General features: G+C 34.8%; 1 protein-coding gene across 26 annotated transcripts in view; it reads left to right on the top strand.

Moving 5' to 3' along the window:
- Window positions 1–15,477, top strand: part of HDAC4 (histone deacetylase 4) — a 441,670-nt gene that overhangs the window by 397,047 nt on the left and 29,146 nt on the right. For 15 of the 26 annotated variants that reach the window (XM_067111665.1, XM_067111668.1, XM_067111669.1 and 12 more), the window contains 6 exons: window positions 1–19; window positions 1,841–2,064; window positions 9,947–10,070; window positions 10,253–10,389; window positions 10,703–10,888; window positions 11,500–11,613. The exon at window positions 1–19 is cut by the window's left edge and continues 110 nt beyond it. In XM_067111665.1, the coding sequence (XP_066967766.1) occupies window positions 1–19; window positions 1,841–2,064; window positions 9,947–10,070; window positions 10,253–10,389; window positions 10,703–10,888; window positions 11,500–11,613 (804 nt within the window). The remainder of the gene's footprint in view (window positions 20–1,840; window positions 2,065–9,946; window positions 10,071–10,252; window positions 10,390–10,702; window positions 10,889–11,499; window positions 11,614–15,477) is intronic. The other 11 variants (XM_067111678.1, XM_067111673.1, XM_067111672.1 and 8 more) reach the window with 2 other exon arrangements.

The raw sequence follows: 15,477 nt of genomic DNA on the forward strand, positions 1-15,477 counted from the left end.
AGACGCCAAACATACACAGGTAGGGAGGCTGTGAGCCTAGGGCTTTAGCAAAGCTTCAGCCTCTCGGCTCTAGAAATGCTGAAGCCCCAGCGCTTCAGCAGAGCTTTTTAGTCTTGAAGCTACAGCAGAGCTTTAGTCCAAGGGCTTTAGCAGAGCTTTAGCCTTGGGCTTAAGCAAAGCTTGATGCTTTTGGATGTAACTGAGCTCAGGTTTATCAGTCCAAGTTAAGGTAGTGGTAGCGATAAGTTGCTATCCAACATTTTCATTTGTGTGTCTGGTTGTAGGACTGTATTTTATAATACAGTTGAGGTTCTCTTCATTTTTGTTTCAGTAAATCATGTCTTTATTTCTTTCAAATTGAAAAATTAAATATAAAATTGTTCATTCCCATTTTAAAATAGTGTACTGTAATGCTTAGTGTATTGTAAATATGCTCTTGGGTTTTCACGTTTTTACAGAAGTGTCAGTTACTGTTTTATCCCTGAAGTTGGGAGCTTTATCGTATTCTTATTATAGCAGTGGTTTTTTTTATCTGAACGGAAATATTAAACTAGGTACGTAAAATTCTTAAACCTCCATCAACCTACGTTATCATTATGTCCAGCTAGAAAGTATTAGATGTTAAATTGTAATTTATTTGACCATACTTGAATACTCTCCCATTGTGATTCCTGTTATTCGATTTTTTCTTCATCCTTTGGCTCTAAATTGATGGAAATCGGGGAGTAAGTAGGTTTATCGCATATAACAAATTTTTCTATGGAAACCCATGCTGATAATACATTGACCTTGTGATAAGTGTAACATACTGTATAATATTGTTGTAACTTTTTGCCCTAAGCAAGTAAGCGTGTGGATATGGTGGCTGACTGAAGTCTCATTATTTTTCAGTTCGATGCGTATGTACTAGATGTAAAATAGAAAACTTTGTCCAGCAACTTCCCATTTACATAACCACTGACTTTTTTTTAGTACGGCATATTTTACTGTTTAGTGTTCACCATTGTGACGTACTACAGTTTTTGGTGGAAATGTATTACTCATTGGTATAGAACATTTCGAATATTGAAAAAGATCACGTTATCCATTATTCACAGCTTAATAATTACTTTTTGCCTTTCAATTAAAAATGTTAAAAAACATATACCGTACTGCCGAATCTCCTGTATTTAATGTCTTTTGGTTACCATTGTTGAAAATTACATAACTGAATCATCTCTATTTCATTTATTATCTCAGGCAAGGTGGTTTTGTTTTTGGCGCGTGTTTTCAGTTTTGTCTGTATAATAGCAGCACAGTGCAATAACCAATGAATGGATTGTTTGCTTTATAAAGATTCACTTTGTTTCGGGAACACAGATTAGATTGTAGCGTGCATTAGAGCATATAACTTGGATCCAGAATTTTCTCTTTTAGTGGTATTGCCACTGATGTGTATTTAAACAAAACCAAAGCTACGTGGTATTTGTGAAAGATAATTTGCATGATCCAGAGGCTTTTGAAATCTTAGGTAAACTGATGGTTACTGTTCCGTTGGTTCTCTATAGTTTGTCTTCCTCACAGACATTGCATAATTATGCTTTCGTGTTCACTCTTGTAGATTGTAATTGGTTCTTGTTGTTATCCTCTACCCGAGAGTAATAGGTGAAGTGGAAGAGCAGAACTGTACTTCTTGCTCATCGTCCATTTATATTTTTATCTTAATTTTAAGATTCTTTTTAATTTTAAGATTCTGTGTGTGTAGCAGTTGCATTGAAGACTATTCTGTAGTGCTTAAACACCAAAGCAAAGTGCAATTTCTGGTCATACAAGTTTCAACTGATTTTTCCGCATGTTTTAGTGGAGAGTGGATCGACGCCAGATAGCGGACAGAGTTCACCTCCAAATGGACTGCCGGCATCGAGGTCTTCCTCAGGGTCGACACCCATTCATGAAGAAGGTGGTGGCTCTCCTTATGGGGCTTTGGGTGGTGGTGGTCAAGGCTCCTGTTCGGACCTCACTCTCTACTCCTCACCATCGCTGCCCAACATCTCTCTTGGCCGTCCCCCACATTCCACACAACCCGTGAGTAGTACAGTTGTATATGTGAATGTTAGTTGTAAACAGATGAGTACATGTCGTTAAGGTTGCAGGAGCAAGCATGGCAGTACAAGCAGAAATTCTGGGGATTAGTATGTAAGACCGGCGCGTCATTCCGATGCTAATGAAGATTTAATCAGTCACAGACTTGGGTTCAAATTGTTTTTACAGTTTTGCATGATGTGCTAAGAGAATTTAATGGGTTATTGCGTCTTTATCCAAAAACTTTGATATTAAAATACATAGGAACTTTTTGCCAACTTCATTGTTCACATAGTCCTGTGAAGTTCCATTACAAAGCATGTGGTAGGGTAACTGTTTCATTGCAGATACACAGACATAAATAAATGGTCTTTCTTGTGACTGGGATGGAGTAAAATTTCTGCTCGTTTTATAATTTTCATCTGAGTTCTTTTCATCTATAAGAAATAATATTGAATTTGTTAGCTTAATTTTATTAACATAAATGTCATTAATAAAGGAGTGATGTCATCTGCTTATGGAAAATAGTTAGTCATTTTGTTTAATATTAAATGTTGCACTCTGTAAACATACTCTATTTTTCTTGGAGAAACTATACTGAATGATGTCAAGACTGCTACAACAGTATCATTTTATAGCTTGAAAATTCCACAGTGTAAATTTTAATAGGGGAGTTTTGATTTTTGGTGCAAAAACCACACTGCAGTGTTTCATGTTTGTGATATGCCACTCCCAGTTGGACTCGTAGACGTCCTAAGAATGTTGGAGAACTGAAACCCTTCCCATTTATTTAGGGAAAATTTATATATCTGAAAGTGCCTGTAAGCCTCTTGACACTAATTGGAGGAACAAAGAGAAAGGAAACCTTTTATGAAAAAATACAAAGCAAGTGTAATGAAAGAAGTAATAGAAAACAAACACAGTTTAGAATTCCTTGCCTTAGTATTTGGTACATTTTCCACATTATTTTTACACTCACCTCCAAGTGCTCCAAAGGGAACGCTGACTATATGCATTTCCAAGGAGTGGGTGATGATTTCGAAAGGTGAAGCTGTATTTATTGTAGAAAATGCCTTTTATTCAATTAATTTACGTCTGTCAATCCTCTTCTTTAGTAAAGTGACTATTTTTTGTCCTCCTAGTTTACCTAAATCTTGTATATGCACTTATTGCTCCTGACTTGTAGTGTCATCTCCCTAATTCTTTTCAGTTCAAGTAAACATTTAATGAGTAGATTGTTCTTTTAACAGTAAGGAAAAGATATTTTGGATTAGACTTTGATCTTTTACATAACGAATCCCAAAAATTTACTGCTTGTCGTGGCCATCTAGTAACTAAATGACAGTTGGCTGACTTTTTTTAATTGGTAATTAAATTTTAATAGAAACAAAATCCGTTATGTAGAGCATTACATTATTTCAATGTCCCCTGATACACAATATACTTTTATTGTGTTTTTATGGCAACTTTTCGTGAACACGAAACTGTAGTCGCCATTTTATAAAGATTTTAAAAAGTTCTGCCCACATGAGCACACACGTCAGGGTAAGTGAGTGTAGGGAGATGAACTTGGTGCTGATAGGCCATCCTACTGTATCAAGTAGATTATTTTTCCTTTTGCTAACTTTTGGAATCCTCTTTGTTACGAGATACACCAGTTTGGTAATCCTCAATTTTTGCGTGTTAGGCAGAGATTAGTATCTAAAGGCACACTGTACACTTCACATTTTCATTTAATCAGAAATAATGTAGAGTTGTATGGAGTTCTATTCATGTGTCCAACCTTGGAAGGAATGGGAGATATTTGAAATGTGGTTGATGTGAAGATTGACATTAAATACGACATATCCTTGCAGTGTATGGATAACATGAAACAAGTAAAAAATGTGCCAAAGTTTCTGCGGCGCAATCGAGATTTCTGTACAGTGTATAATCAGGGCCACCGAAAACAGATCTATCTGTCGGTGGTCTCAGAATAATGCTGTATGAAACTTTAACCACGGGCCGGTGGTGGCCTATCCTATATCACTGCCAGAAGCACGATTATGGCTAACTTTAACCTTAAATAAAATAAAAACTACTGAGGCTAGAGGGCTGCAAGTTGGTATGTTTAATGATTGGAAGGTGGATGATGAACATACCAATTTGTAGCCTTCTAGCCTCAGTAGCTTTTAAGATCTGAGGGCGGACAGACAGACGAAGCCAGCACAATAGTTTTTTACAGAAAACTAAAAATGAAATGCTGACAAATAAAAGACTAGAAAATGGACCAAATATGGTGTAAATAAAATGGCACCTTTTAGGCTTAAGGGTTTCTGATGTAGAGCCAATACAAGGACAGCATACCTGAATGATTCCTGTGTAGTGACATCTGCCGAAACAGACATTTGGAGTTAATTATATGGATGTCACTGCTCATGTGTGACGTCACAAATGCCAGACTATTTGTCATCATCCTGTCACAGGCCTAGATTAGTTTTAAATGTAGGATCATTATTTTAAGGTACAAAACAGTATACATACATAATACACACACACAGACATGCATACTGCACTGTATATGTGTGTATATATGTATATATATATATATATATATATATATATATATATATATATATATATATATATATATATATACATACATACTGTATGTATGTATATATATATATATATATATATATATATATATATATATATATATATATATATATATATATATATATATATATATATATATATATACATACATACTGTATGTATGTGTATATATATATATATATATATATATATATATATATATATATATATATATATATATATATATATATATATATATATATATATATATATATATATATATATACTGTATGTATGTATGTATGTATATATATATATATATATATATATATATATATATATATATATATATATATATATATATATATATATATATATATATACTGTATGTATGTATGTATATATATATATATATATATATATATATATATATATATATATATATATATAATATATATATATATATATATATATATATATATATATATATATATATATATATATATATATATAGTGTTGCCTCCTGTGTCAGTTATATGTGGGACATTTACTAATAGTCTTAATTTTCTTGCCACCCTTTTTTTATGAAATTGAGAATCTTTAAATACACCCACTGACAGAATGCATGTGTAAATAAAATAAAAAATATAAAATTTATAGACATGTTTTTATTAAAATGCACTAAAAAGTAAAAAATAATTTTTTGAGATGCGCCAGGATTTTCTTACAACTAATCATGTTTACAAAAATAAAAGCATGGACCCCAAACATGGAAGGAATTGCTACAAGAAATAAAAAATCTATTTCTTTTCTTGCAGCATTTCCTTCCATGTTTGAGTCCCATGCTTTTATTTTTGTAGACATGATTAATTGTAAGGAAATCCTCGTGTCTCAAAAAATTATTTTTTTACTTTTTAATGCATTTTAATAAATGCATGTCAATAAAATTTCTTTATATTTTTTATTTTATACTTACATAAATTGGTTACAATTTCTGTAAAAACTATTTTGACAGAAATTGTAACCGATTTGTGATTGTATTTAATGAAACTGATATCTGTTTACAGGGAGGGAAGGGGCATGGAGGGTAGGAAGGTGAATGGAAGGGAAATGGGAGAGGAGGGGGAGCAGGATGGAAGAGGGAAGAGGAGGAAAGGGAAAGGGATGGAGGAGGAAGGGGTAGAGGAGGGGTGGGGGAGGGGGAAGAGGAAAGGGGAGGGAACGTGGAAGTGGAGAGGATGAAAGAGGAAGGGGATGGGAGGACATAGCTAGACTGACACTTGCTTGTGTGCTCCGGAATGGGGAGGGGGAAGGGAGAGGGATGGAAGAGGGAAGGGGAGGAGGAGGACACAACTAAATTGACATTTGGTCGCTGCTCTGGAAGAGGGAGGTTGAAGGGAGAGGAAGGGGATGGAAGAGGGAGAGGGAGGGAAGGGCACAGCTAAATTAATACTTGTTCTGTGCTCCGGAAGGGGAGGGGGAGGACACAGCTAAATTAACACTTGATCGTGTGCTTCAGAAAGGAGAGGGAGAGGGAGAGGGAAGGGGAGAGGGATGGAAGAGGGAAGGGGAGAGGGGGGAGGTCACAGCTAAATTAACACTTGATGGTATGCACCACCAGAAGGGGAGGGGAGGGGAAGGCGGAGGGGGATGGAAGAGGGAAGGGGAGGGGAAGACACAGCTAAATGAACACTTGATCTGTGCTTTGGAAGGGGGAGGAGAAGGGTGGGGGAAGTGGATGGAAGAGGGAAGGGGAGGGGATGAAACAGCTAAATTAACACTTGATTGTGTTCTGGGGAGGGGAGGGAAGGGTTATATAGAAGATAGTATCTACCAATTCAAAGAAGTGAAAAATCCGAAGAGTTTCATACAAATCCTGAGATACTGGGAGAGGTCACTGTAGGGCCATTAGAGGTCACTGTTGACCTACTGACTATGTAAGTTTGTATTGTCACCAGGATTGAGTAACCATGCAAAATTTCAAGTCCAAAATTGAGTTACAAGATTTGACGATAGACAGACAGACACAAGTAAAGTTGAATAGAGGCATGGAGAAAAAAAAAAAAAAAAAAAAAAAAACAGCAGCAAATCACAGAGGTCCTCGCTTTACAGTGCCCTTTATGATAAAAGAATGCTTCAAAATTTGACATCTCAGGAGTATGTTACATATAATGTAATGTTTTAAAGTGTGATTTAGGCAAGCTTAACAGTTTTTCTTCTAGTTTGCATTTTTTGTTCACTTTTATTTAATCACTAGGGACTTATAAATTTTTATAACTACACGTTTAATCACTAGGGACACCACACCTGACACCAGAATTGACCTGAGTCATATAGGGGTTCTTAAGAGTACCAGAGTGGGGGTATAAATATGATACTGTACTCAGACATTAGTTTTATACTTATATTATTAAAATTAACACAGGCCCCTGCTTACTAGAAATAGTTAAATTAATAATTACACTAAGAAAATGGACGGACGGGATGGCATTCAAATGTGTGCACACACGCACGCACAACCACCTCACTACATTACCCCACTTGGACTGCTTGATATTTGTTATATTGGTATCCCTTGGCCCTGTCTCTAAAGCTTAGGCCCAATCCTGATTGGTTTCTTCTTTCCAAATCAACCAACAGCCCCTTGGCATCTAACACCTTACAAAATGGTTAAAACGCAAGCAAAATTTCTGTTAAACCATTTGGACCACAGTGGGCCATATTGTAGATCACTTCATATTGGGGATATATATATATATATATATATATATATATATATATATATATATATATATATATATATATATATATATATATATATATGTGTGTGTGTGTGTGTGTATATATATATATATATATATATATATATATATATATATATATATATATATATATATATATATATATATATATATATATATATATATATATATATATATATATATATATTATACATACAGGCAGTCCCCAGTTATCAGCGTGGTTCCTGTTCTGAGGGTGTGATGATAACCGAAAATTGGTGATTTTCGGTGACTTTTTCAGTTATTTTGTTAGGTATGTATCGGTGCTTGTTGCTGTAAAACCGATTTTTCAGTTATCGAGCGCCTCTGTTAGGTATGTATCAAAACCCGCGCCAAGAAGACACTTTGTGTAAATCGGTTATTTTCAACGGATAGGTTTGCTTAAAAGCAAATGGATGTTAAATTGCCAATTCTAAAAACATAACAAACATCTCACACGCTAGACAAGTGCTGTAAAAAGAAAGGGCCGATACGCGATGTCAGGCAGGGCAGCCGATTAACCCCAAAGCCAAATCAAAAGTCCTTCAAAAGAAGGGACTGGCTGAAGAAGAAGAAGATATATATATATATATATATATATATATATATATATATATATATATATATATATATATATATATATATATATATATATATATATATATATATATATATATATATATATATATATATATATATATATATATATATATATATATATATATATATATATATATATATATATATATATATATATATATATATATATATATATATATATATATAGTATATTACATTTTTTTCCCCATTTTTATATTTCTCATTCATTATTATCTGTCTTCATTATTATTATTTTGTCATTATTTTTCATGGGGGGTGGTACATGCCAAGGTCCCCCCCCCTTGGATCCACTAGTGAGCCTAATAAATCATACATACAATGAACATTTCCGAGTCCAGTATGACACATATCAAAGAACTACCTAAATAATTTGCTATTCAAGTACTGTAATTGGTACTTCATTTGGAAGGGAAAACTGCACACTGAAATCTTGATTAGAACTCTTTGTTGTAATATATTAAGGGTTTAAATTATTTCCATTGACTTTTAATGATATCATGGCTTGGTGAAGAGCAAGAAACTAGATGAGCCAGTTGTACAAATTTTATTTTGTGGTAAAAGTAATGTCAGCTCATGAAAACCAAATTCAGCCAACAAGTTTGATTAAATTAATGCTCTGGATGATATCCGAGTCTTGTGCACCTCTTTGGTTTGTCCTTTTGACATTTGCTGTCCTTTTGAACTTTTGACTTAAAAAGTACGTATTGTAGCATGATTGTGGAAATTTAACTCAAGTATAGCTAGTTGCATGAGGTGAATGCTACACTAATAATAATACTGCATAGGAATGAGGGATAAATGCCTAATCTCAAGCATTGCCAAAACAAAGAAGGGGAAGAGCCAAATCTCAGCCACCAAGGCATCATGTGGGCTTTACTTCAGCATTGAGGTGTAGGAGGAGAGACAAACTTGAATGGGAAAGTTTTGTCAGATTGTCACGAGTGTGGCAGCCAGCCAGAGCTGAATCTTTGCCATATTATACACTTTTAGTCTTCAAGTATATCATGTGCGTAGTTAGCTTTTTTAACACTTATATTTTGCAGCAGTTCTGGAAATGTTAATTAGTCTTGCGTATATTAATGGAAGTATTGGTTTTACTGACATGAATTCACAGAGTAACATTTTACATTAGGATGACTGTTAATATTTTTTTTATACTATGATGCATATTGATAAGTAATGTTTTCACTTAATGCATTGAGAAAGCTATAGAGGGTTCTAAACATTATGATCTCAGTTTATATGTCTTAATAATAGTATTTTTTTTTCATGTATGGTTGTATTTCATGTGAGGTATTTTATTTAAAATATTGTATGATATTCTCTCTACTTTGTTACAGTAGTTACAGTAAGAATACTGTACATTATACTCTTGTTATTTTCACTTTTTATTGTTTACATCTTTTAAGTAGAGGTACTGTACTGTAAATATCAGTATGGGCATAATGAAATCAAATATGATGCAAAATAAGGCACAGGTACTTTAATTCCATTGAAAGTACGTTATGTCAATGTATTTAATAGTGTAGTACACCGTATTGTTTCTCGTGTCATGTTTATTGGCTTTGTTTTGCAAGCCATGCTTTCATTTGTGTTCTTATAAATAAGTACTGTATATACGTTTTGAAAAGACTTCATCTTCTTATTAAGTTGGTTCTACAGCTACACATGCTCCCTCTGGGAGAGCAACTTGTTTAAAAGTTGATGTGATGAAAAGGAAGAATTGGTTATATTTTGTCTTTAACACTGTATTAAAATGAGTAAGAGTATGCTATTGACATCTGAATGTACAGCATCTTTATGTAGATAATTTATGGTTAAGACATATTTCATTAGTAGTCTGGTATACCTGTTATGTTATCTAGTGTCTTTTGTTATTCTTCAGAATAAGACTGTTTTCATTGCAGGAGGGGATGAAACTGCCGATAGTATCTGAAGCCGAGATGCGCACACCAGTCAATCCTCACCTAGGGATGGCACTCACTGGTCATGTACTCTCATCAAATTTGCCATATTATCCAACACTACCAGGTACAGTGCTCTCAAGTTGAAAATAGTTGGTGTAATATATGTGATGACAGAATTTATATGCTCCTTGCTAAACCACCTTTTATTTCATAAATTATCAGATAACGTCATATTTATTTTACATTGTTTTGCTTTCCATATTTGACTGTGAGAAGTTGTTAGAAATATTATTGAACCTTCTCTAGTTATAGATGGAGAGGGTTACAGTACGGGTGCTTCTAGCATTGGTCGACAGCAGGTGGTAACAGCCATGGACACTAGTCCTGGAGGTATCATACAAGGAGGCATTTATCCACACACTGTAATACCCTCAGATGCACAGGTAAATTTAAAGTTATTCCTATATTCAGCCTGTTTCTTATTAAAGTTTTGTTATGCACAATTTTTTTATTTAGTACAAAAGGTTTATTTGAAAATGAAAATTTTTTATTGTCACACTTTTAATTTATTTTGTCTATATTTATTTTTATGCTTCTGTGTGATTTTTTAATGTATTACAATGAAAGTCTGGTAATTTTACATTGTAGGCAGCAAACTTATTTGTTTCACCAGTATTGATCAGTGAATTTTATTTGTCTGACTTTATCATTTGTTTCAAATGTAAACTTAAAGATTACTTTATCCTTCCATCACAGTACTCGGAATTTCAGGTACGGCCGAGTCGTACCATGCAGCGCCCACTAAGCAGAACACACTCGTCACCGTTACCTCTTGGGCATCCCATGTTACAAGGCACCCCTCCAACGTTCCTCCCTCACGCACCTCCGTCTGTCCATCAATATGATGCAAAACATACTATGGACCAACACATGTTGAAACAGGTAAGGTGCTTGTGTAAACTGATAAAAGTTTTGTAATGTAGTCCTTTTGAAAGTAAGTAAATAATGCCCCAGGGAGTTATTTTTGGTATTCTAATGTGGTGCTGGGTGTTTCTTGAGAAAGTACAAGCTTAGAAGTTAGTGTTGTGGGAGTTTATAATGAACTACACTTCAAAAACTGGACATTATCTTATTATAAACTTATAATTTCTGTTCATGTCAACCTTAAGATTTTATCCAAAATCTCCTAACCCCTTTGATGTTATGAATATACTCCCTCCAATTTGAAAAGTATATACTGTACTGTATTACTCACTTCATATTAAACTTTTATAAAACTGATTTTCTTAGAACATTTTTATTACTTTTATAATGAAAAACTCTTACAGTTTTTCAAGGCGAATCAGAGGTTGGGTACAGATTACTTAGTTGTGAAATATTTCTTCTTGGTCTCACCCATAAAAGGGAAGGCCCTGTTTTGTACGATACAATACCTTCTTTTAAAATGCCACATAATGCCACATACTAGCAAATGTTATCCTCTACAGACTATTTTAGGATTAATATTTTTCATCAGTCCTGTCTCATACTGCATTTTTCTTCATTCATTTTAGCACATACGACAAACAGTATTGTCACGAACTCCAAGCAAAAATCATGTGGAGAATGTGGCAGAAGAAACTGAAGCTGCTGTTGCCCAGGCCATTGCTCCAGATAAAACTCCTGAAGTGAGTATTTTTCACCTTCATTTTGTTGTAGGATGGCCTATAGGAAGACTTTTATGTAACTAATTTTAAACTGTTTTGTGTGATGTGATAGTTACAGTTAAAGACTTTTGTCTGTTTTGTTAATAATTTAGACATAAATTTTCCTTATTTAACGAGCATGGAGTTTTGGCGTGCATTTTAACCTATTGAAGCACATTGTTGTAATTAATATTTTAGTGGATTACAGTATATATCATTTTTGTAATGACAAATAGAATGGTTATTAGGAATTGAGTTTTGAAGATATTTTGCTTTGCTTTGAATGGAGTGTAGCAAACCTTGGAGGAAATAGAGCATTTCTGTTACCTTGTTGTCACATAGGATTATAAGGCTAGTATAGAGAAAAGGGAGCATTTTACTGCTGTTAGTTAGCAGATCAACCTTTTGTGGGTAGGACACAATTTGTGAAGCTTGTGGCAAGTGCTTGTGTTTATAGCAGGAACATGAGCACTTAAAATAAAACTGAAGAGTCTCTGAAAAGATGTGACTACAAAATCTTGAGATTCATGCCTAGAAAGCACTGGGAATATTATATTACAAAATGGAAATAGCATAGTGATATGGAAGACTGAAATGAAACTAAATTGAAATGGTTTGAGAATGTGATGAGAAAGGGGGAGCATGTGAAAGACATGGTATGTATGGAAGAGTGCAGGACACTTGGTAGTGGGAAGGCCCAGAATGTCATGGAGAAAAAGAATGGATGAGAAGTTGGACCAGATGGGATTCAAGTGCAAATTGGGAAAAATAGAAGAGGTTGAATTTACAGGTACTTGGCAGACATCAAATGCACAAAGGAAAAATCTGTCATAAAAATATGAAAGATGGTCTTTTGAATTAAAAGGAAAAATCTGTGATAAAATCATGAAAGTTGATTGTTTGAATTAATGGTAATCATACTTTTTTATTTACTTAATCCTGCATTTAAGTGTTTTTAGCATTATTGTTAATATAATTTATTAAAAGGTCAAGGCATCAGTTGGGTATTTTTAGGGTATAAGTGAGAAAAATCTCTAATGTATGTTGTATCTTTAATTAAGGGTACTTTAAAAATTTTGCATTTCTTGGACATGTTGTGGCATTTTATGGTGTTTATACCTACTTGGTTTTCTTTATTAGATTTATACATACTTTTTCTTATATTCTAATTCACTAACAAAATTTTTCAATGGTTTATCTGAAACCTGCTATCATAAATATTCCCATCTATTAAAAGTGGGCTGATTACAGTGTTAACAATGATACAGGGAAATATAGCACAGAAAGATAAGAACAAGGGAAATATAGCAAGTAACTACAGTACAGGCCTATCACCTGCCTACCAATAATGTGGAAGTTACTAACAAGTATCATCAATGAAAGGCTATACAAGTACCTAGAGGATACATACACCATCCTCCACCAACAGAAAGGCTGCAGAAGGAAGTGTAGGGGCACAAAAGGCCAGCTCCTGATAGACAAAATGGTAACGAAGAAAAGTAAGAGAAAGAGAACCAACCTAAGCATGGCTTTGATTGACTACAAGAAAGGCTTCGACATGATACCACACACGTGGGCTAATAGAATGCCTGAAAATATATGGGGCAGAGGAAAACACCGTCAGCTTCCTAAAAATACAATGCGCAGCTGGAATACTTAGAAGGTCTGAGATAAGACTAGCAGAGGTTAACATCAGGAGGGGGATCTTTCAAGGCGACTCAACTGTCTCCACTACTCTCCGTAGCAGCCATGATTCCCATGACAAAGGTACTGCAGAAGATGGATGCTGGATACCAACTCAAGAAAGGAGGCAACAGAATTAACTATCTGATGTTCATGGATGACATCAACTTGTAGAGTAAGAGCATCAAGGAAATATACCCTAATCCAGACTGTAAGGATTGTATCTGGGGACATCAGGATGGAGTTTGAATAGAAAAATGCACCTTGGTCAACATATAAAAAGGCAGAGTGACAAGGACTGAAGGGATAAAGCTACCAGACGGGAATAGCATCAAACACATAGATGAGACAGGATACAAATACCTGGGAATAATAGAAGGAGAGGATATAAAACACCAAGAGACAAAGGATATGATCAGAAAATAATGTATGCGGAGACTTAAGGCGATACTCAAGTAAAACTCAATGCCAAAAACATGATGAAAGTGCGGGAGTAATGGAGTGGACAAAGGCTGAACTCCGCGGCATAGACCAGAAAACTGGGAAACACATGACAATACACAAAGCACTGCACCCAAGAGCAAATACAGACATACTGTACATAACACAAAAGGAAAGAGGGAGAGTTCTACTAAGCATAGAGGACTGCATCAACATCGAGAGCAGAGCACTGCGGCAATATCTGAAAACAGTAAGGAATGCATGGGAAGAAGGACTGATAAAAGTAGATGAAGACCAAGAAATATACAGATACAGGAGAATGAAAAACAGAACAGAGGAATGGCACCGCAAACCAATGCATGGACAGTACATGAGACAGATGAAAGAACTAGCCAGCAATGAAACATGGCAATGGGTACAGAGGGGAGAACTCAAGAAGGAAACAGGAGGAATGCTAACAGCAGCACAAGATCAGGGCCCAAGAACCAAATATGTTCAAAGAACAATAAGATGGAAATAACATCTCACCATATGCAGGAGTTGCAATATGAAAGATGGGACCATAAACCACAAAGCAAGTGAATGTCCAGCGCTTGCACAGAACCAGTACAAAAGAGGCATTATTCAGTAGCAAAAACCCTCCACTGGAGCATGTGCAAGAAACACCAGCTAGCTTTCAGTATTAAGTAGTACGAACACCAGCCTGAGGGAGTGATAGAACACTATCAGGCAAAGATCCTCTGGGACTATGGTATTAGAACAGATAGGGTGATACATGCCAATAGACCAGACTTAATGCTGATTGACAAAATCTAGAAGAAAGTAGTACTCATTGATGTTGCAATACCATGGGATGCCCGAGTAGATGAGAAAGAAAGAGAAAAAACTGATAAGTATCAAGACCTGAAAATAGAAATAAGAAGGATAGAGGGTATGCCAGTGGAAATTGTACCCATAATCATAGGAACACTAGGAACGGTACCGGGATCCCTGAAAAGGAACCTGGAAAAACATGAAGCCAAAGTAGTTCCAGGATTCTTGCAGAAGAGTGTGCTATTAGAAACAGCACACATAGTGAGAAAAATGGACTCCTAAGGAGGCAGAATGCAACCCGAAACCCCACACTATAAAAACCACCCAGTTGAATAGGATGAATGTGATAGACAAAAAAAAAAAAATAATAATAAAAATAATATTGTTATTATTATTATTTAAAATAATGGAGACAGGAGCTCTTGCATGTTTTCCATCTTGCCCTGTTGGCTGATGAAGCATGTTTGACAATATGCAACAACCCCAGTCTATGAATTATTGTATATATACCCATGCATACAAATGTAGATGCAGTAGTAGTAATAGTAATAATGGCTGTATAATGCAAAGTTTAGGCAGTACCACCAAGGTGATTAATAAAAGAAAAAGGAGCAGACATTACTAGACAGATGTAACAAAACACTGAGTTAACCATACAAGATATGTAGAAACTGTTCATTAAATTCCTCCAAAATTTCACATTAAAATTCACATAGGTATGTAATGTAAACCATTAGGCAAACGTACAGTTCCTGTAACCGAATACTGTATTCAGAAGCCATTAAGTACTTTTGATAGTTTTGAAATTGACATTTATATAACAGCCCTTGAAATACTTTTTCAAAATTGTTTTCCTAAAATTGGTATGCAGTTTCTGAGAAGTAATGGAGAGAAATCAGTTTTAAAATA

This window comes from Macrobrachium rosenbergii, chromosome 11 (genome assembly GCF_040412425.1).
Source record: "Macrobrachium rosenbergii isolate ZJJX-2024 chromosome 11, ASM4041242v1, whole genome shotgun sequence".
Lineage (NCBI taxonomy): Eukaryota > Metazoa > Arthropoda > Malacostraca > Decapoda > Palaemonidae > Macrobrachium > Macrobrachium rosenbergii.